Consider the following 21,040-nt stretch of genomic DNA (forward strand, 5'->3'; position numbering starts at 1 on the left):
GCGTATTTATCAGAGTTGCCATAATAATAGTATTAAGTTTAGAAACTATCTCTGGCCAAACTATTTAAGGATGGCGGGGATATTCTGGATACTCCATCTGGCGCGTGCAATGATGACACAATGGTGACGATTCTCTCTGACCAATCAGCAGTTGGCATTGTTTTCGCGTCACATTTTAGTACCGGCTCAGCTCGCCTTGGCCTTAGCTCGCTCAGAACCTCACTGGAGGTGATACTTAAAAAAGTACCCCCAAAGCAGGTACAGGTACAACTTTTACACAGTGGAAAACCAAACATAGGCAAGCTGAGCCGAGTGGAGTCGAGCTGGTACTGTGTAGTGGAAAACGCCATTAGACCAATAATGACCAAAGAAACAAGCTACCATGTTTCCAAACAAAGCTACCAGCATAAAATGGATTTTCCAGCTGGGATATTCACCCTTTTCGATAAAACCGGCCCTTCATCTGGTCCACAAATAGCTCCTTGATTATTAATACTCTGCACAAGCCAGAGCTCTGCTAATATTACACCCTATACAGTATTGCCAGCACATGTTTTAAGCTGTCAGATATTGTTAATGTTTTGAATGAAAGCTGACTTCTTCTGTTCTACAGGTATGTTCTGAAAGAATTGATAGAGACAGAAAAGCTGTATGTAGCTGATCTAGGACTTATTGTGGAGGTGAGCTTCTTTTTGGAGAGTTAAAATATCAATTAACAAATCACATGTGGATTTGATCAACTCTATTATGGAACGCTATCAATTTTCCTGTAATCTTAGAATAATTTGAATCCATTTCAGAGCATTTAATCACTGCAGAATTAGATTTGATACAGGAACTGACCTGAATTCCTCTCAGCTGTAATACTGATCACAGTATAAATCAAAATAATGGTGCCTGGATTTAAAATATTTGGAATATGATGATCTACATTTTTTTATGAGTGGGAAATTGTATCTCTGTTGAAATGCCTTAGATTTAATAATAAAAGTGTTTTTATGGGTCATGAGCAATGGAAGTTCATCATGTTCTGTCTCTCGCAGGGCTACATGGGCTCTATGGTTGCTAAAGGAGTTCCAGAAGACATGAAGGGAAAAGACAAAATAGTGTTTGGGAATATTCATCAGATCTACGACTGGCACAAAGAGTGGGTTTATCTGTGTTTGTGTGACTTTCATCATATTCCTAAACTTTCTAAAAAATTTCTTGCATTTTCTGCACAAATTTTTTGGGGAAAATCTCTGTCATTTAGTACATGCAGATTCCATATACTTATGGTGAGCTGTGCGTCTAATCTCTCCTCTGTTCTGATCTCAGTTATTTCCTGGGTGAGCTGGAGAAATGTGTGGCTGAGCCTGAACGACTGGCCCAACTTTTTATCAAACATGTAAGTCTCTATTATTCTCGCTTTCCTCTATCAGCCTGTGCCTAGCAAGATTGAGCAAAACTTCCTCTCACACTGAGAACGGAGCTGAGAAAACACAGAGGTTTTTAACATACACACACACACACTTTAACACCTCACTGAACCTCCCATCATCCCACTCTATTTCTGTCCCTCCTGTTACTAATACAGCTGATTTTAGCTAGTATTTGTTTGTGTCCATTGGTTCATCACCACAAGAGAAAAAGAGGCGGGAAAAACAAAGGAGGAGTAACAAGCACGGCTGTGTCCTTTGATAACATTGCTTCTTTACACACACTGTGTCTATTTATGGAGTTCAGTCCTACACTATGGACATACACACATAAATAACTCGCCAAGAAGAAACACAATTCCCGGCGCCCACAGGCATACATGTGAAAAACTAAAATTTGCAGATTTACAGTTGTGGAAGTAGTTCACAGTAGCAGTAATTTGTTTAAAGCTGCCACATGCTGTGATATAAGTTTCTGTGGTGAATCAAAGCGTTTTGTTTCAATGAAAAGCACTTTCAAGAGTTACTGTACAAATTGGCGTCTGCCAGCATTTGCCCTTTCTGTTTAATGAGTCTGAGTCCTTTGGGTAACTTTAAAAGGCTTGAGGGGAATAAAGAAACTTGTAACACAAATCTAAAGGTTGAGTCAAACTATGAAACAAGCGTAGTGGGAAATTGTCTGGTAATGAGAAACAGTAATGGAGGGTGAGTGAGGGCCAGGCTCACTCTTTGTCCTGCCCCCACTCTTTCTTTTTTTCCTTTCACAAACAAGAACCCCCATTTCCCCCTCCCCCACCCCTCTCAAATTTCCTCAGCCCCTGCTCTCACCCACTCTTTTAACTCATACAGTACATTACAAAGTTGTGAGACACTGCAGTTATGTCAAGACTTCCCAACTTCCAGTCAATGACGTGTAACGTACATAAATTGAGACGATGGGTTGCAAAATCCTTTAGCTGGTCTTTGTCTTATATGGACATGCATTACAGTCATTTTCTGAATCAGTATTGTTAGCTGTTTTCCAGTAAATTTTACTAAACATAGTACAAATATATATATATATATATATATATATATATATATATATACACAGTATATATATATATACATACATTTTTTTAGAATTACTTTTTTGTTACTGTAACAAAAAATATTTTTACATTGCTGTAAAAAATATTGTTCATTGTTATTTTTATAGTAAAACGACACAAATGCTGACTTAAGAAATTAATTTGTGCGGTGTTCTGTCACATGGTCCATATGAAGCTCTTACAATCTGTTGCCAGAACCATTCATGCTTTGACATCTATCCAATCGACCTGTCTCCAGGCAACTCAGTCTGTGTGAGTGATTGAGTGAGTGAGTGAGAGAGAGGTAGTGTCCAGTTGTAATGTCCTACTACCTGCATGCAGTGAGAGAGAGAGAATGAGGCTCTGATTACATTGAGGATAATTGGACTGAATTATTATACATGGCCTTTTGCTCACTCTCCTACATCAGTGTTTTGTAATCTCTCCCTATGCCATCAACGGCACACTGCTCTTACACTGCAGACAGAGTCTGTTTCAAACTATTTAAACACTTGCAGCAGCTTGAAAGTTTCTATTGAATCACCTCTGTCATGTTCACCGCTGCCTCCTGTCTCTCTTTAACTGCATTTACTAATGAGATCAGGAAAGAATGATTTGACTAGATAAACCTGTGGACAATTTATCAACCTTCAATAAATGTAATTTAAAAAAAAAAAAAGATATGCTTTCTATAACGTCACATCTACTGTTTGGTCTAATTGGCAACCATTTTAACTAACAGGATTTCTGGACATAAAATTGTACTTTAATTAGTGTATACATGGTAAAAAATCCATTTTTGGAAACTTAAGTCAAACTTACTTAAATACCTAAATGTCTTTACATTAGATACAAAATATCAAACCAAGTGGTTTCTGCAAACAAAGGATCCCTTTCTCAGAACTAACTGCAATGGCTTTTCTGCTACCTGCTGGTGTCAAAGTGATTTTAGGTGCGATTAAGGTGCGTTTTGGGTGATCAGATCACAAGTGGCCAATGCTAAATACATGTGTAAACGGGGTCTAAAACATTTTGAGCATGTCCACTTTCGACCACTTTCGAGGTAGTAGAAAAACGCATTCGACCAGATTGCTTTCATAATGTAATGGTCAAATGCGTTCAAACGTCCACTCAAGACTGCCTACTCTCCTCCTACTGACCTAATGTGGAAACATTATGGGAAGCATGCTTGCCAGACGGGATTTAAACTTTGGCTTTAGATCCAGGTTTGGTTTGAAGCTGTTTTTGTCCATTAGATTGAAAGATCTGAAAAAGCTCATATATTTACTGGCCCATAGATCCTCCTCTCTAAGAAATCAGGACAGAAGTGGATCTTTCAAATAAATACTACTTTAATACTACGATATTTTGTCATATAATTCCAAGACATTCAGAGATTTTTTTATATGGCTTAAATTTGCATATAATTTTGTGTTTACTGCATAACTACATAGCTAATAATTACCCCTGTCCTCTCTGTTTGCACAAACTGCAGGAAAGACGGCTTCACATGTATGTGGTTTATTGCCAGAACAAACCTAAGTCTGAGCACATCGTGTCAGAATACATCGAGACCTACTTTGAGGTGAGTGCATGTGAAGAGCAAGCACACAAACACATGTATACACGCTCTAGTGGAGTCCTCAAAGACATGCAGGTTAAGCTCGAGGGGCTGTTTTGGCCGTACGGGCCCATCTATGCAAATATCTCAAGGCAGACTCTCTCACTCTCTTTCCATTTGCACTGTGTGTGTAATAATCGCTCAGTGGACAGGAAGGCCTTGACTGAACCATCAATTCTTGGAACCGACAAAATAGGGAAAGACTTGATTGAAAAGTTTGACACTTAATGGATTCTTCTCAGTGCTTTGCCAAAGCATTTAGAGGTTTGATAGCTGGGGTTACTTTAGGTTTTATAGATGGAGATCGCAGGACATTGTGGGATAATGGATCAAGGAGAGTGTTTGGATACTGATTGTCTAGCTGTATTTTTTTGGCAGTCAGGTCATATAACATTAAAAAAAAAGATGTTAAATATCGCAGTTGAATGCATTGCATTATGGGTAGCTCGTAGCTCATCTGGGTATTCCATGCATTTTATTTTCCACATGGTATGCATGCCGCAAAAAAAGCGTGGGTAGTATTATTGTACGCTATGCAGATCATTGATTTTCTTTCTTTGTGCATAAGGAATCAGTCAATCAGGTGCATGTTTGTGTGTAGGAACTGAAACAGCAGCTGGGTCACAGGCTGCAGCTGAATGACCTGCTCATCAAACCCGTGCAGAGGATCATGAAGTACCAGCTGCTACTGAAGGTGAAATCGAGTGCAACACACAAACAAACACACATCACACACATTCTTGAGCATTTGTGGCTTATTCTATTAGGAGTGTTGGGGACTGTGTCAAATCAATTCCACATTGATAAGTAAAAGTAGAACATCAAATTATTGTCAACATTGTAATACAGATTCATTTGATTTAAAAAAAATATATAGTCAAACACAATTTTAAGGGGTTTCTGTTTTAACACTTTTAAATTTTAAAAATTTGGGGTCTTTTTTATGTTTTTGAAAATAGTCTCTTATGTTCACCAAGGCTTCAGTAATAGAAATAAAAACTACAGTAATACTGTGAAATATTGTATTATTACTATTATAAATAACTGTATATTTTAATATATTTCATTTTTTTTTTCCTATGATGGCATGGCTGAATTTTCCAGTTTTTTCCCCAGTCAATTTTCTTTACTCTCACTTTTAATTAATTGAATGCGTCCTTGGAGAATAAAAGTTAAAAGTTAAAACTGTCCCCAAACTTTTGAGCCATCAGGGTTTCCGCGGGGCATTAAAAAGCATTAAAAGTCATTAAATGGATTTTGCGAAAATTAAGGCCTTAAAAGGCATTAAAAAGCATTAAATTTGATTCTTACAGGCATTAAATTTTTTTATAGTTTTGAAGAGAATTTTATACAAATTTATTTGAATATAGCCTTCATAATTAATAATTTGTATTTTAAGCTTCCGGTTCGGTACGCATACAAACAGAACGATTGCTTGGACCATTTTTCCTGCCAGCAAAATTCGTGCTGACGCGGCCAACACAACGTTGCGCAACATCAAATGGCAAGCGTAATGAAAGCAGAACGAAACTGCGCTACTCGTTATGTGCTTCACGGATCGTTTATCAGTTCGGACCAGCAACATCTATGCAGCGCGAGCCGATCTCGATCAAGCAACACTGTTACTTCACAGCGCTAAGAGATCCGGTAAAGAAAACATTTGAATTCGCCACTGAGGTAATAACATCGCTGCGAGATCTAGTGAGAAGCGTTCACATTTCTCCGTTATTAACCGTAGATCTCTATTAGATCAAACAGCGCTGTCATGGAAACCAGGAGAAACATTGTGCCTTGAATGAACTAGTACTTTACGTCCACAGACCAGCAACATTCACCATGGATTTAATATAGTAACACTAACTGGAACCAGTTTGGCTAGAATGGTGAAATGCTTTCAAGTACTTCACACATCTTTTTCCAGCACTTCAAAATTCAAATATTATATAAATAAATATATATTTAAATGTTATTTTTAACGTGATGACCAAAACATTATTTGTTCATCCTTCAAAGATGACCCCCATTTATAAACCTGAAAGTTTCAAGATCTAGGAAAACTCACACTTATTTAAAAATATTTTTTCTTTAAACAAATAGTAAATTTCTCTGGCATTTCTTTCTTTTTGCTGTATCGAAAATGTACCGAACCGTGACTTTAAAACCGAGGTACGTACCGAACCGTGATTTTTGTGTACCGTTACACCCCTAATATATATATATATATATATATATATATATATATATATCCGTGGTTAGTCATGGGTCGTGTATGGCATTATTTTTTTTTAAATGGCATTAAAAAGGCATTAAAAAGGCATTAAATTTCATTTGAAGATACCTGCAGAAACCCTGGCCATAGTATATTTTTATATTCTGCCCCGGTTGGCAATTACTACTTTAGAAGAAATTATAATTTTTCTATGCTGATGCCTTTGGTGTGAAACTTGTCACACTAACACCACAGACCTGTTACCAGTCACATCGCATTAAGATCTTTTTACGGAAGAATAATGGTCAAATGTTAGCAACTGTTGTACTGTAAAATCAAACTGAAATCTCAAAGGTTCTCAGCTGCTTTGTAGGAGTAGAATCACCCACATACATGTTCATGCATCTGCCAGCTTACTGCACAGAATGCACTTAATTAGTTCACATGCAAAAAACCATAAGTACAAATAGACCCTGAGACAAAAGTAGAACATTCTAGAGCTCACGCTGTGTGTCTCGCGACAGGATTTCCACAAGTACTACACAAAGGCTGGGATGGACACTGAAGAGCTGGAGGTATGAGTCACTCATCAGAAACTGTAAATGTTATGCAAGTTTTATTTCTCAAGACCAGAAGAAACACATAATCCCAACAAGGAACATTTTGTGATTCCTTGACCCTACCAGCATGTTTTTTCTTCCCTTTGGTGTACTTTCTCATATGATTTAATACAGATTTGAGGTCTGTTTCCACACATTGCACTCTCTCTCGCTCTTTCTCTCTCTCTCTTTCTCTCAAACAGAAAGCAGTGGAGGTGATGTGTTTTGTTCCGAAGCGCTGCAATGACATGATGAACGTGGGTCGGCTGCAAGGCTTTGAGGTATGGTGCCAGACTCAGGCTGTGGTTTAAAGCTGTCGTCTGTGGAAATACTGAAAGCCACTCTGATCCCCTAAAGCAGAGGTTTTCAAACTGGGCGCTGCAAAAGAGTGCAAGAGGAAAAATTTGCATGTAACTGATCAAAAGTGAAAATGTGGCAGTAAAGACTTTTATATTGTAAAAAATAATAATCATCTATTTCAAATAAAAACCTTCCTGTTTTTCAAAGAATATGTATATATATTTATATTATATAATTACTTCTTTTCATGTTTTTGAAAGCTAATCATCATATTTGAGAGTCCCAAAGGGTTTGAAAATCCCTGTCCTAAAACCACATTTTCTTTCTTTTTTTCAGGGGAAGATCACAGCACAAGGAAAACTTCTCCAGCAAGACACGTTCACAGTCACAGAGCAGGACAGCAGCTTCCTTTCCCGCACTAAGGAGAGACGGGTCTTCCTATTTGAACAGCTTGTCATCTTCAGTGAGCCAATAGACAGGAAAAAGGGATTTTCTCTACCTGGATATATTTTTAAAAACAGCATTAAGGTGAGTTTTAGACCCCTTTAGAGGAAGTTATTATCACATAAGGTTTCCACATGTTTGCATGAGTTAACATAGCTTCTTCTTTCAGATAAGTTGTCTGGGCCTGGAGACATGTGTAGAAGGTGACCCTAATCGTTTTGCCCTGACGTCTCGGGGGGCTGATGGCAGCACGGTGCGATTTGTCTTGCACTCCTTATCGCAGGACATCTGCAAGGCTTGGGTCAGCGACGTGAGTCAAATACTGGAGTCCCAACGCAATTTTCTCAATGGTGAGACTCACAAAGTGAACATCATACACCCTACTGATTTCAGCTCAGCCACAACCTCAGAAGCTGTTTTAGACTGATGTTCAAACCATTCATGGATGAACATTTAAGTGATATTTAAACTCAGTGCTCATTTTACACTTTATTATAGTCCTCAACAGTTACTGAAAGTAATAAACCATAGTCAAAGTACCTTCCATATTTAAATGACTTAAAAATAGACACAAAAATTGAAGAACAGTCTGTTCAATATGTCAAACAGTCTTCCTTAGTTTCAAACGTTGAATGTCAAATCGTTGAAAATACAACTTCACGAATTTCCAGTGTTAAAAAAGGAAAATCTGACTCTGAACATGAACTAGGAAGTCATTTTAACTGCCTGTTAACAAGCCTTGTTATTGTTTGGCAAATTAAATATGGCTACTCTATCAGTTTTGTATTGTGTGTTTCAGCCCTGCAATCACCCATTGAGTACCAGAGAAGGGAGAGCAAGAGCAACAGTTTGGGTCGTAGCATGAAGCCTCCTCTGTCAGCAGTGGTTGGTCTAAGGCCTCATTCCTCAGCATCTATCGACCGACACAAACTGCCCTGCCTGCGCTCCTGTAACACATCATTGCCCTCTCTCTACCTGCCCAGCCAGGTCCCCACTGATGACCACTCACAGCCAGAGGTAAGAGATTTCAGTCATCTGAGGTTTACTTGAACCTCACGCACCTAGGTTTTTGTGTGGTCATCTCCACTGTCAATCAGACCTATTTTGAGCAGATGGATGCCTGTTAGAGCTAATGGCCTTTTAGGCAGCACTCCAAAATGTAGGACGGTTGGCTTCAAGTGACCCAAGTTCAAGTCCCGGCTAGTGGTTATTTCTCGATTTATAACAGAGCGGGGAGAGCAGCAAGTCAAACCCCCCTGGGGTACAGAACAGAACCAGCACTGTATATGTATACATAGTTAAAATTCTCAATTACATGAGTTGTGGAAATACAAATACATGATAGAAAATGCTTGCAATGTAGTTACCTGTATGAAAAAACTAAATAACAAGTCAGATTGATTAAAGATTCAGTTGGGTGGAGTTGGGGTTGGAGGAGGGAGTTTGAATGCGAGCAGTGAGGCTATATGGAGGAAGTGATGAAGGAATGGGAATTTAAATAGGCCGCTGTGATAGATGTCGACACTGGATTGGTTCATGTCAGGAACAGCTTAGCTGACGTGGCCTGCCTAAACTAACGCGATGCTTGATGATTAATGCATCCCATATCACAATATACCTAAGTGTACTATTTTCGGTGGATTTTTATATGCATGCTTGCACAGTTTTTACTGGTTTTCTCTTGACTTTGTCTTACTACATACTCAAACATACTTTTCAATCAAAAGAACAAAATGGTTCTTCTGGTCCATAGTAGATGTTAATTGAGATTTGTCAAACTCAAACACATGTATTGACAGAGACAGTGTTTATTATCGTCAACTAAAAATACAAGTTTTAAAAAAAACAATTAATGTTAATTAAAATCAAATTAAAATAGAAATATTAGATTGCCTTGGCAACTTACTGAAATAGGTTTAAGTTGATGTATACAAATGTATAACTGAAATAATACAAAATGTAAAATACATTAAAAATGTATTTTGAAATGTTAATTTTAACTAGGGCAAATTACTAAAGCACAAAATTACCTAAAATTATGTTGAAATATAAAAATATAAGCTAATTTAAAATATGAATACCAACTGTAATTGTTTATAAATATTATTACAATAACGTATACATTATAACATTTCTTATTAATATTTAACTACAAGTATAAGTATAACTCTAGTTAGTCTTGCTGAACAAGAACGGCCTGTTTCGGTCTCTTAAGACTCTTAAATTTTCTAATCCCACTGTCATCATCTGAGAGGTCACAATCGTATGTGTTAAATGGATATAAATAACCTGAAAGATTTTGTAACCACTGTTTCTGTCTGACGTTTACAGTCAACACAAGTCCCGCACTGTCCGGTGGACTCCAGACTGAATTCCCAGACGGTGTCTCCAACTCACGTGCAGCTGGCCTTCTCTGAAGAGCCGTCATTCTCCCAGGCACCTCTAAACTGCCAGGCGGTCTCCAATGGACTGTGTTCCTCTAGCACGCAAGGCTCACAGGTACTGTGCGTACCCGGCGCTCACACAGGCTCACTTGGATTTGGTTCAAAGAGTTCATGTTGCTCCCTCTGCTGGTGTATTGCGACATGCAATAACAATAACATGGCCTTATTTACAGGACGGGTACATTGTCTGAAGATCTGAATTAATCATATTACTGGTCTAGAAATAGTGTAGAATATGTATTATTCATTTGACATTGTAACCTCTTTGATCAGACTACAAACAAACCTATGGTTATGAAGTCTATTTAACTGATGTTTGCCTTATTCTGAGACATGGCCCATTAAAACATACCTCTCCATCTCCAGCGGCGTCTAGCCCAAAATGTGCTTTGATGACAGCTCAACAATAGTTGTGTGTGAAATAGCTGTTTATCTGCTTTACTCAGGCCACTTTACAAACAGGAAGGAGACAGGTTGACAGAAGGAAGTACCAGATCCCTATCTAACGCCTGATTGTTCTTGCAGGCTGTTGGATCAGACTGGTGCTGGAACTGAGCGCTGTTTTGACTTCAGTTTCCATGTGGTTATGTGCTTAATACTAACTACTTTTCATGCTAGATTGATTTTATAACCATACCACATCTAATCTAAAATAATCACTGCCTTGATTTCATTTCCTTGAGTTTATATTTATTATGGCAAAGGGAAAAACAAGAGTTTCTCACCTGGATGGGTTTAAAGTAGGATTTTGATTGTTATTTCTATTCTGATATCGGAGGTGAGAAACGAGTCAAGGACGGGTAATACCAAGGGACACCGAACATAATTGAGGTTTATAATAAGTGTGAAAAGCTTTTCCGAGTTTCTGTTCTGTCTCTCATATCTAGCAAGGATTCTGGATCTGACAGGAGTGTTCAACAATATTATATCATTTCTGAAGCTCTCGTTATGATATTCAAGTCATGCTGATTTTAGTCATGTCATAAACCCTGTAACACACATATTACTCTTAATATCCTTGGGTGTTCGTGGTAATTAACTCTTCAGCCATTTTTAGACACAAGCTCGGCTCGTGACAGCTCATTATTCTCTGCTTGGGGAATAGGCGAGAATTTCTTAGCTGTCACGCATCGCAAACCTTTATATATTCATGAATGAAGATTTCACATGAATTGTGTGGGGGGGAAAATTAATCCTATGAAAGCCTGTGAGAGTTAAAAAGGTAACTGATGTTATATATCCCAATTGCAACTTTATTTATTAATTTATAAAACGGTTAGTTCCAATCCTTGATTTTGATTGGTTCAATAGCTGTGTTTTATTCATGATATAACACGGCTATGACTGCTTCACCCAACGATTCTATTTATCACTGCGCAACACTGCAGTTCCTATGTTGTTTTTATTTGAGCTTTCATGCATTTTACACATTGGAACATTGTTGCTGTTCACGGTCAGGGACTATTTTTTTCTAGCGGAAGGAAGGCTTTTAGTGATTTTACTTCATAAGTTACACTGAGTATTAGTTGCACTAATACATTTTTTTACATTAACATTTTCAACTAAAAACGTTTAATGCGTTTTGGCCGTTCATTTACACAACAATGGCTTTTTGGGGGCCTGAAAACGTAAAGTTTTGAAAACGGGTTTCAAAGTTCAAGTTTTTGAAAACAATACCGTTATATTGCCTTTGTGTAAACCACAAAACCACGAATTTGTGAAACGTCAACTTTATTCGCATTCGTATTACGTGTTCAGTCGCGTTTAGTGTTTCTTTACAAAGTGACATCGTCAACTACTGGCCTGGCATTAATAATACAGCGTTTTCATGGATCCGTGTGAACGAGGATCACTCATTATATTATATTTCGCAATTGCAACTTTGTTTCTTATAAATGTGACTTTATATCCCACAGGGTGACTTAATATCTCACAATTGCAACTTAACTAACAATGGTGAATTATACCTTGCGATGTGACGATATTTCGCAATTGTATCTTTTATCCTTGCGACCTTATTTTTTGTAACTGCATCTTTATATCTCACAGTGTGACTGTGTTTTGGAATTGCGACTTTGTTTCTCACGAATGTGACTTTATATCTTATGATGTGACTTTATCTTACATTATGGTTGTATTTAATATTTTTTTCACAATAGGTTAAAACAGGCTTCCATAGAATCATAATGTTAATAATGTGCTGTTGAGAATAATAAACCATCAGTGGCTGAAATGGCCTTTTTTCCTCCACTCTGTCCAGATCTCGGGAGAGGGTGGACGCAGATCTTCATCGAGAGAGGGACGCATGGCTGTTCCTAGTCCCTCCTCCACTCTTCAGCGCCCCAGTAACTTGGCCCAGCTTGATGAGGACGACCTGTGAATGGAAATGACCCTGAATCTGATGTTTGCACCAGAGCATGCCACAGTCTAGACTTTATTCACGTCTGTTAACTTGTGGTAGTCTTCCTGAACCCGTGACGTGAATTTCCTAGTGACTTTTTTAATTGTTTTACATAATTTCTGATGGGGTTTTTTTTGTTGTTGTTGTTTGTTTTTTGTCTTTTTACTAAAGTTGTGTTTTGTTCAAAGGAGAATCAACCATTCCTATATTGGGAGGTCACTGGAGCAGGAACCAGAGTAAACCTTTATTTGAGGGTGTGAGGATGCGTTTGGGCAAGCGTGCATGTATGTATGTTTTTGAGTGTTTGTTTGTGTGCTAAATTCTGATGAATTCTTCATCCTTGCAAACATGCTGAACATTTTCCATCAGATGTGTTTTGCAGAGAACACACTGTATTATTACAAACATAAGAGAGTCCTTAGGGGGCTCACGCTGGATTTCAAAGGTTTCGCACTATCGGTGCCTCTTTACAGAAGCTGTCTTTCTCCCACCTATATTGAATGCTCTCGTGGGCTGCGTAAACTCTTATGAAGGAGCTAAGGGGAAACAGACTCTAAATGCAGCTAAATTTGTATATACCGTATGTAGCGGAATGATCTGTGCATGGAGACACGGACGCTTGACTTTTCTCTTCGCTGATTGGGGGTTTGAATTCTCTAAGATCAATAAACTCTGTTGGACATAAGAGATCACACATTACGAGCATTTGCCTTGTTGAGCAGGAGGACTCGCTCAAGAGAAGGACTGAAAGATGGACAGCATTTGTTATTGCAGAAGAAGATGCCGCATCATATTTTTTTTATCTGTGCTTTAATGACCCGTTTTAGCTTCTGCCGCCCCCTCCTCATTTGACGCACACTGCCTGGATTACTCTGCAGGTCTCTCGATACAAAATGAGGTTTCCAAATTATATTAGATGAGGATGATAATAATTATAATAACATTATTATTATTGTTGTTGTTGTTATTAACTTAATCAAGGCCAAAGGTAAAATGTTCTATCATTATGTGCCAAACGCAGGTGCCAGTACCCTTTACAGAAAAGGATTGAATTATTATCATTTTATTAAGCGTAAAATGTAATTCAGTTTCAGATCTAAAACACTTGCTTTATTTTTGGGGAAAATGTTCTCATAAAAACTAAGGAAAAAGTTAAAGATGTCTCTTTTCTCTCTAAAGTTCAAATGCATTGTGTTTTGTTTTGTTGTGTTGTTTTATTTTTATTTTTAAAATGTATTTGTTAATGACAAACCTGAATCATTAGTAAAAAAGATTGGTAATCGAGTCTAAAACATACGGTTTGTCATAAAATGTTAGATGCCTCGCCAAAGAAGGGATGGAATGTGTTCGGTATTTGATGTTAAAGCATGATCAAAAAGCACTTTCGCTCCATTTAGCTCATTGCACATTCTTTCCAAGAGAGGGTGCCAGAGGACTTTAGCTCTGTATACACAACCAATCAGTCTTCTTTTTTTTCCACTGATCAATTTAAAACTTCACATTCAAAACTCTGCACCAAAGCTCATATGCTTCACTTGTTGGCATGTTTCAGATGCATTCGCTTAAATATCCTTAAAATGATTGTAACAACCTTCTCTTGCCTTGACGTAATATTCAAATCAGCAGAAATCCAATAATTTGACATATCCCTGTATAAACTGAAAGCTTTCCTGTACTGCCTTTCCACAAATGTGGGTTTGAATCTTACATTGTTGCATGCTATTTTGAAGAACACCTCTAAATGATGAAGGAAGTGATGTAGAGGAAGAATTGGACATGATCCATGTCTATGTGACAAAACCATTGTATTATATCAAATTAAAACGATTCCTTTTGGAACGCAAGGGTGTTTTAGAACACACAATGTTTCCTTCTCTGCTGTTTTCTCTGTAGTTTGCTGTGTGATGATGATGTTTAGGATGCGTGTTTCTCATATAGGGGAGACCGGGGCTAGTTGTCACGTAAATATTTCTCAAAGTAGGATTATTTCGGTTTCTGTATACACACACACACACAAAAAACAAGATAGTTACTAAGCACTGTAAAAAATATTTTCATGATTTGTAATCACAACATTTTTTCTTTTGTCAAATCAACTTAGATAATTTATGTAGTTCAGATAACGTAATATTTTGAGTTTCTGGTGATTAAATGAATTTCCTTCATTGTACTGTATTAACTCAATTTTTCCATTTCAATGAACTTAAAATTTTAAGGCAACCAGGTTACTTATTTTTTTTTTTTAAGTTAAACCAACATTTTACAGTGTAGAGGGGGCATGTTGTCACACTAAATGGAGTAAGTCGTCACAATGAAACCTGCCATTAAAAAGTCTATTTTGGCTTATTATTCAGCAAAAATTTCCAGTATAATAACTAAACATGGTAATAATAACATTGAGTATTAAAAAAACGCATTAAACGTGACGAATTGCCCTGATATTATGAAAAATATTCTTGCCTTTAAAACGGTTAAGATTAACACATCTTACTTATATCCTTTATTAGTGTGGTTTTACTGTGGACATATTACAAAAAAATAATTCACAGGAATTATTCGATTTTTAGACTATTTTTGATCTAGGTGTTCTAAACTGCAAGAGAAAACAAAAATCGACTTTTTGACCCGGTATCCAGGTTCTAGTGGAGTTTAACCAGAATGCTTATGGTTAAACTCCATTAGACACTTTATGATGACCTGGATCGATGAAAACCTTCACAGTCATTAATGCTTTGGTTTGGTTATGGGTAAAAAATTTACTAAAATCACACTGATGAGGAAAAACAATCCTCCAAATCAGTGAGGTTTCTGAGATCTGGCTAGATAATCTAGTCAACACATGCAGACATCTGGTTCGTTTGTCTCTGTTTTAAGTCACATTCTGGGCATTCTTGAGCAGGGTTCATTTGCACACAGAGATGGGGGAAGAGGGGTTTTAAGCATTCACTATCACAAAGGTGTAAAATCAAAGTGACTTCTGTCGCAGCCAGTGGGATATAAACAGCTGGGGGTCCATTCACATTGAGCTCCAGTGGAGCGTAACTGTTGTCTGTTATTTACGCTGGCAATTACGAGACAACATGACTGTGAACTTGATGGGAGAAGGTCAGACCACTGTTCCCATGAATGGCCCGACTTTACTGACAACTGTAAAATGTCTGAAGACTCTCCAATCATTTGTCCGTCCTTTAAGTGCTTCCTCGACACCTTAGAAACAATGGCCATCTTAAATTAGCATCCTGAATGCCATTACATTAACATTTGAATAAATGCTAAACGCTGAGGTTCGACACACTGCGTTAGATTTAACATTAGCCATTTGCTGAACTTCACACATCTGTTTAAACAAACTTGACAAGGTATTACACGGATTTTTTGTGCTAAGAAGCAATGAACAAAACAAACCACAAGATTTTGATTTGCAAAGTTATTCATGTTTATTAATATTTCACATGCTGGTCTTCATAGAACTGTGCACTGTATAAACATTATATACATGTGGTTCGTGTTTTGAAACTATAGGGATTAAGATTTCGACTGATACGAAGTTTCTCTGCAAATTTTGCAGCTAGAATTTATGATTTCAACATAAGGCATCAATTCCCCCTAAAACAAAGCAACAACAAAATGTAAACAAATGACAGTTCCACCAAGTAACAAATACTTGTCATTGTGCTGTTCAAAGAAACTTCTGTAGCTTTTGATTTAAAATCTTTAAATAAATGTGCAAGGGCAAAGTTTGGTCAAGAGAAGTCTTTGCATCCAGAGCCATACCAAATCGTCACTTGTATTAGATCTATCACAATGAGAGAACTTCTGCTGTGACCGTAAGTCTCTTTAAAATCTCAAAGGTTGGTTTCGGTGCAGCGTCGTGTGTGTTCGCTCCAGTGTTTTCAAATGGAAACAGGCCCATGTCCCTATTGCTGTTTGGAATATCTGTTAAAAACCCTCAGATGTCCTTGTAAGGTCTCTGGTCTCATTCCAGATACTATATTGAGTTCTTTTGCATTTTGCCTTCTCTACTCTCTCTTGATGTTGCTTAGCAGTGCATCGGTCCCACCGTGAGCGGGCTGACCGGACCGGCTCTTCCTGCTCTGATGGGTCTTCACATGCTTGGAGAGATGATCGCTCCTCATAAACCTTTTCCCACACTGCTGACAGCCGAAGCGCTTCTCCCCGGTGTGCGTGCGGAGATGCCTCTGGAGCTCATCTGAGCGTGTGAAGCTCTTCCCGCAGAAGAGCCAGTTGCAGATGAAGGGACGCTCGCCGGCGTGCCAGCGCAGGTGCGCCTTCAGGTGAGAGGTTTTTTTGTAAACTTTGCCACAATCTGGAATGTGACAAATGTGCAGTCTTTTCTTCCCGAACTCTAGAGCAGCACCTCCGTTTCCCGAGGACTGGCAGTTGGGGCATTTGCACCTGCGACAGCGACGAGTGGAGCTCAACAGACCCTTTGAGGTGCCCTGCAGGAGTGCAGCAATTTGAGGCTGGTGGCCCAAAACCAGCTGCCGTCCCAGAGAAAAGGGGTGACTGGAGGGTGCGCTGCTAGTCTGAGGGAGACTCCACCACTGCTGGCCGTCCTCGACGTGCCCGCCGGGCAGGTGAGGTCTTCCTGAAGCATTTTGAAGGAAGCTGGGAAAGTTCTGACCCACAGCATTGTGCTGAGCGTAGTACGCCGCGTTCCCCTGCGTCTGGGAGGAGAGCATCTTTACCGGAGACAGCTCGAACGAGTAGGCAGAAGGGGGCTCGGCCGGAGGCGTGAGGGGCAGCTCGTGGTGGTGATGGTGGTGGTGATGGTGGTGATGGGCGTGCGAGCCCAGGGTGGGCTGCATGTGGCCGGGGAACTGCATTTTGGGCATGGTAAAGGTCATCTGGTGAGCGCTCAAGCTGGAGTTAGGGGACACGTCATTGCTCCAGAGCTGAAACATGCTGGTAGCAGAGCCCACGGGACCCTCGTAAGGGAGCTGTGACCCCTCCTGCCAAGCCTGACTGCATGTGGTGGCCAAAAAAGAAAGGGTGTTAGGACCGCTCTCTGGAGAGGAGCTGGGAGTGCGATCCTAGGGGGAGAAAACAAATAATTTGTGACTAAATTAACCTTCATACTTGCATATAGAGAATCACTGTGCACATCAAATTACAAAATAAGTTTAATTGCTGCTGCCTTATTTGTATTTATTATTATTTTGGATCATTATGAAATTTAAAAAAAAAAAAACATGATTCTAATAATTGTATGATATAAAAATAATAAAAACTGAAAATAGAGTTTTTATTCTATTTAATAATAGAATAGTGCAGCAATTAAACTTATGTTAAGAAAGAAAGAAAGAAAGAAAGAAAGAAAGAAAGAAAGAAAGAAAGAAAGAAAGAAAGAAAGAAAGAAAGAAAGAAAGAAAGAAAGAAAGAATTGAGCCAAAAGTAAAGTTATGCAGGAAACAAATATTCTGAGTTGGAGATGTGATTGTGCCAAAAAAAAAAAAAAAAAAAAAAGCACGATAAAACAAATTAAAGTGCAGTACCTGTAAGAAATTGTGCAGGAAATTGTCCGCTCTGGATAAGGTTAACGCAGCCATGTGTGCACTGGATCTTCAAAATATCCACACCTGCGTAAAAGCGCGGCGCACAGTGCGTAACCGAGCCAAAGACAGAGTGCGCGGGTACGAGGGCGAGGAGGCGCGCAAAGATCCTGCTCGGATTGACCCCGCTACACAGTGAGGTTACCGGTGCATGAGTTTAGATATAGTTCTCATCAATAATCCATCGATTCTCTCTTGCTACTCCTGTCCTTTATCGGCTGTAAGAGTCGTTGGCCACTCCGCGCTCTTGCTGCTGGTTTTCTGGCTCCCTTTTTTAAAAAGCAGCGGCTTTCAAGACTCGTCCTTTTGAAGTGCGACTGAAGGGCCTGTCGCAATAAGTCCTGAGGATCATTTCAAAGGCGCTCGGTTCGCATCTTCTCTTTATAGGGAAAAGATCCTCTCGACGGGGTCTCTTAAGTAGGCTATGTACCAGGAGGGCCAGTGAATGGAGGAGAGATGCGGTGGGGGAATATTGGGGAGGGCAATCTTTGAGAGATTAGGAAAGAGGGGTGTGTATTATAACCTTCATTTTATTCTAATTTAATTTAGCCAAATGTTAACGTGAGAGAGTTCCTCTGCTTCACCGGTTGTTGGTGAGAAGAGTCTAAGTTTGTTTTGCATGTAACTGATATTTACAGGTTTAAGACTTTTTCTTGAATCTTTTGTCATTAATTAAGAACGAAACGAACCCACTTTCTTGTTACAATCATTTAAGCAACTTCAATAATGCCGCCACTATTTTCCATTTATTTAACTTGTTACATTAATTTCTATACTTTATTTTAAGAGTTTCATCCTGATTTTTTTCCATCAAGTGCAACAAGCATGCAGAGCCAGACATCAGTTTAAACTTAAATATTATATTTTAGCTGACTGCAAAGTACAGTTGGAGTGTATTTAGAAAGGAAAATTTAAATTAATTATATGATAGCCTAAAATATTGTAAAAATGTGACATTTTTCTAACAATTTACTTAAATTAGCCTATTATGATGAAATAATGTTTGCATTTAATGCGGTTTTAGCGGTTTAAAGTGACTAAAAACTTTTGAAAATATTTTATGAATATTAACTCAACTGTATTTTATATTTTTTTTTCCTGATGAGCACCACTAACTGTTAATCTGTCTGTTGATAGAAGCTGTTCATTCTGGGAAAATGGCGTATTAAGACGCCGAATGATGTTTGAATACGAATTGGGCTATTGTCGTCCAGTTAATAGAAGACAATGAAGAATCTACACCAGGTAATCAGAAACCAACTTGTAAAAGTTTCAAACAAGACAAGTGAAATAAATGTCCATGCGCACCATAGCTCGCACTCTTAAGTGATATTATAAATAAAGAGCCCTGCGTGACATTTTCACACTCCGGGTTCAAGTTAAGGGCGTCATCACATTTAAAGGGATTAAATGCAGAGCATCCAAAGTTCATCTAACACTTTGAGTCTTTCTCTATGAGAATTTACATTGAAGTCGGAAAGCCATTTAACATCTTAATACATAGAAAATCCTCACTGCTTTGTGTTGCCTCTCACCTCCAGTCGCATAACAATCGACCTTTGTCCCAGCAGATGCATTGCTTTAGTCTGCTAAAATTTACCACAGCGATGGAGAAATAAGATAACACGTAAACGTGCTAAACTTGTACATGCGTCCACTTGTAATCAGTCCAATTGAGTTAAAAAAAAAGTAAAAAAAAAAAAAAGTTTTTTTTTAAACTAGCCTATAGTATATTAATAGGCTAAATGTTAACATATGGAGCTATTGGTTTCATTCACACATTGAAAGAGAGACGAAGAGAACATTAATGTTATTCAGTGAGAAATTAATTAGATAGATAGATAGATAGATAGATAGATAGATAGATAGATAGATAGATAGATAGATAGATAGATAGATAGATAGATAGATAGATAGATAGATAGATAGATAGATCATTTGACTGCTGACTGAGTTCATTAAAATCAAAACATTAATAAATAAAACACATGTATAAACAAATCAACAACATCCTCTCTCCAAAATTAACCTGCAAAATGATTGCTCTGTGTAAAAATCGCATTAGAGAGACTGAATTTTAAACATAACATAATAAGCAGTAACACATCCCTTCACTGTATGGGGGGCAATTAAGGGGTGTAATACTAATAAAACAGAATTACAGTCAAAACAGGGGGAACAGGTAGAGGATGGAGGTATAACACATCAAATATTTGGTCACTTTACATAGGGGAGGCTGCTTCCGCCTCCTTTTGCTTGCTTTATTACGGAGCAGAAGTTGTTAATTACCCAGATTCTTATTTCCTGTCCCCTAAACCCCCCCTCCTTCCCCCCACCCACCCCCACTCCTCTCACTGCCTCCCAGATGAGTGTCTTTGAAGTGCAAAGTACGCTCTCCTCACTTTGAACTGTGCAAACAATGCTCCAGTGGTTGTGCTTACCTTCCCCATGTTACCTCATTTAAATAGACCTGGATACGGCTTATGCCGTTTTCAAGGGAAAACTCATTTCCAAAGCAAGCACAGATCCCAGCCTTCATTAGGCAGCTGTAGAGATGGCAGGCAATCAGGAGAACTGCCTTTAACAGAGGTTTCGGCTGCTGTTAGGTGTCCTGAGCACAGTCGCTTGTACTGCAGCCTTTCAGGCATTCATTTGGGCTCCCTCATTTATATGGCTTGAACTGAAATGAAATGATTTTAAATTATGGTTTGAATTTTTTAAAAAGGACAAAAATGGGATGTGCATGGGATTTATATACCTTGCTAATTTACTGATATAATTATTTATAACTTAATCTGAGATTACTTCATGAATTTAGTTGTTATTTAATATTTATATAATATTCTGAATATTGTATATTTGTGTGTGTGTACTTGTGCAAAAGTCTTAGGCACGCTAGTTTTTTCACACACAAAAAAATGGTTTTAAGCCAGTTTATATATTTTGCTTTAGTGTGTCAAG

General features: G+C 38.3%; 2 protein-coding genes across 6 annotated transcripts in view; one reads left to right on the forward strand and one right to left on the reverse strand.

Annotated features, from left to right (window-relative positions):
* The window catches only part of arhgef25a (Rho guanine nucleotide exchange factor 25a), an 86,538-nt gene extending 72,188 nt beyond the window's left edge, over positions 1 to 14,350 (forward strand). For all 5 annotated transcript variants that reach the window (XM_039652424.2, XM_039652425.2, XM_089124679.1 and 2 more), the window contains 12 exons: positions 614 to 680; positions 1,044 to 1,147; positions 1,318 to 1,387; positions 3,984 to 4,073; positions 4,711 to 4,803; positions 6,843 to 6,893; positions 7,121 to 7,198; positions 7,554 to 7,745; positions 7,831 to 8,011; positions 8,461 to 8,678; positions 9,993 to 10,160; positions 12,366 to 14,350. In XM_039652424.2, coding sequence (XP_039508358.2) covers positions 614 to 680; positions 1,044 to 1,147; positions 1,318 to 1,387; positions 3,984 to 4,073; positions 4,711 to 4,803; positions 6,843 to 6,893; positions 7,121 to 7,198; positions 7,554 to 7,745; positions 7,831 to 8,011; positions 8,461 to 8,678; positions 9,993 to 10,160; positions 12,366 to 12,485 — 1,432 coding nt within the window. In that variant the 3' untranslated portion in view covers positions 12,486 to 14,350. The remainder of the gene's footprint in view (positions 1 to 613; positions 681 to 1,043; positions 1,148 to 1,317; positions 1,388 to 3,983; positions 4,074 to 4,710; positions 4,804 to 6,842; positions 6,894 to 7,120; positions 7,199 to 7,553; positions 7,746 to 7,830; positions 8,012 to 8,460; positions 8,679 to 9,992; positions 10,161 to 12,365) is intronic.
* A 1,552-nt stretch (positions 14,351 to 15,902) lies between these two features.
* Positions 15,903 to 18,493, reverse strand: sp5l (Sp5 transcription factor-like). The gene is made up of 2 exons (XM_039651429.2): positions 18,023 to 18,493; positions 15,903 to 17,560 (listed from the first exon to the last, which is right to left on the reverse strand). Exons 1-2 carry the CDS (start codon positions 18,074 to 18,076, stop codon positions 16,526 to 16,528), a joined length of 1,089 nt encoding a protein of 362 aa, XP_039507363.2. The 5' UTR covers positions 18,077 to 18,493; the 3' UTR covers positions 15,903 to 16,525.
* Positions 18,494 to 21,040: the final 2,547 nt, after the last annotated feature.

Source organism: Pimephales promelas, chromosome 20 (assembly GCF_988280905.1).
Source record: "Pimephales promelas chromosome 20, fPimPro1.hap1.1, whole genome shotgun sequence".
NCBI classification, from domain to species: Eukaryota; Metazoa; Chordata; class Actinopteri; order Cypriniformes; family Leuciscidae; genus Pimephales; species Pimephales promelas.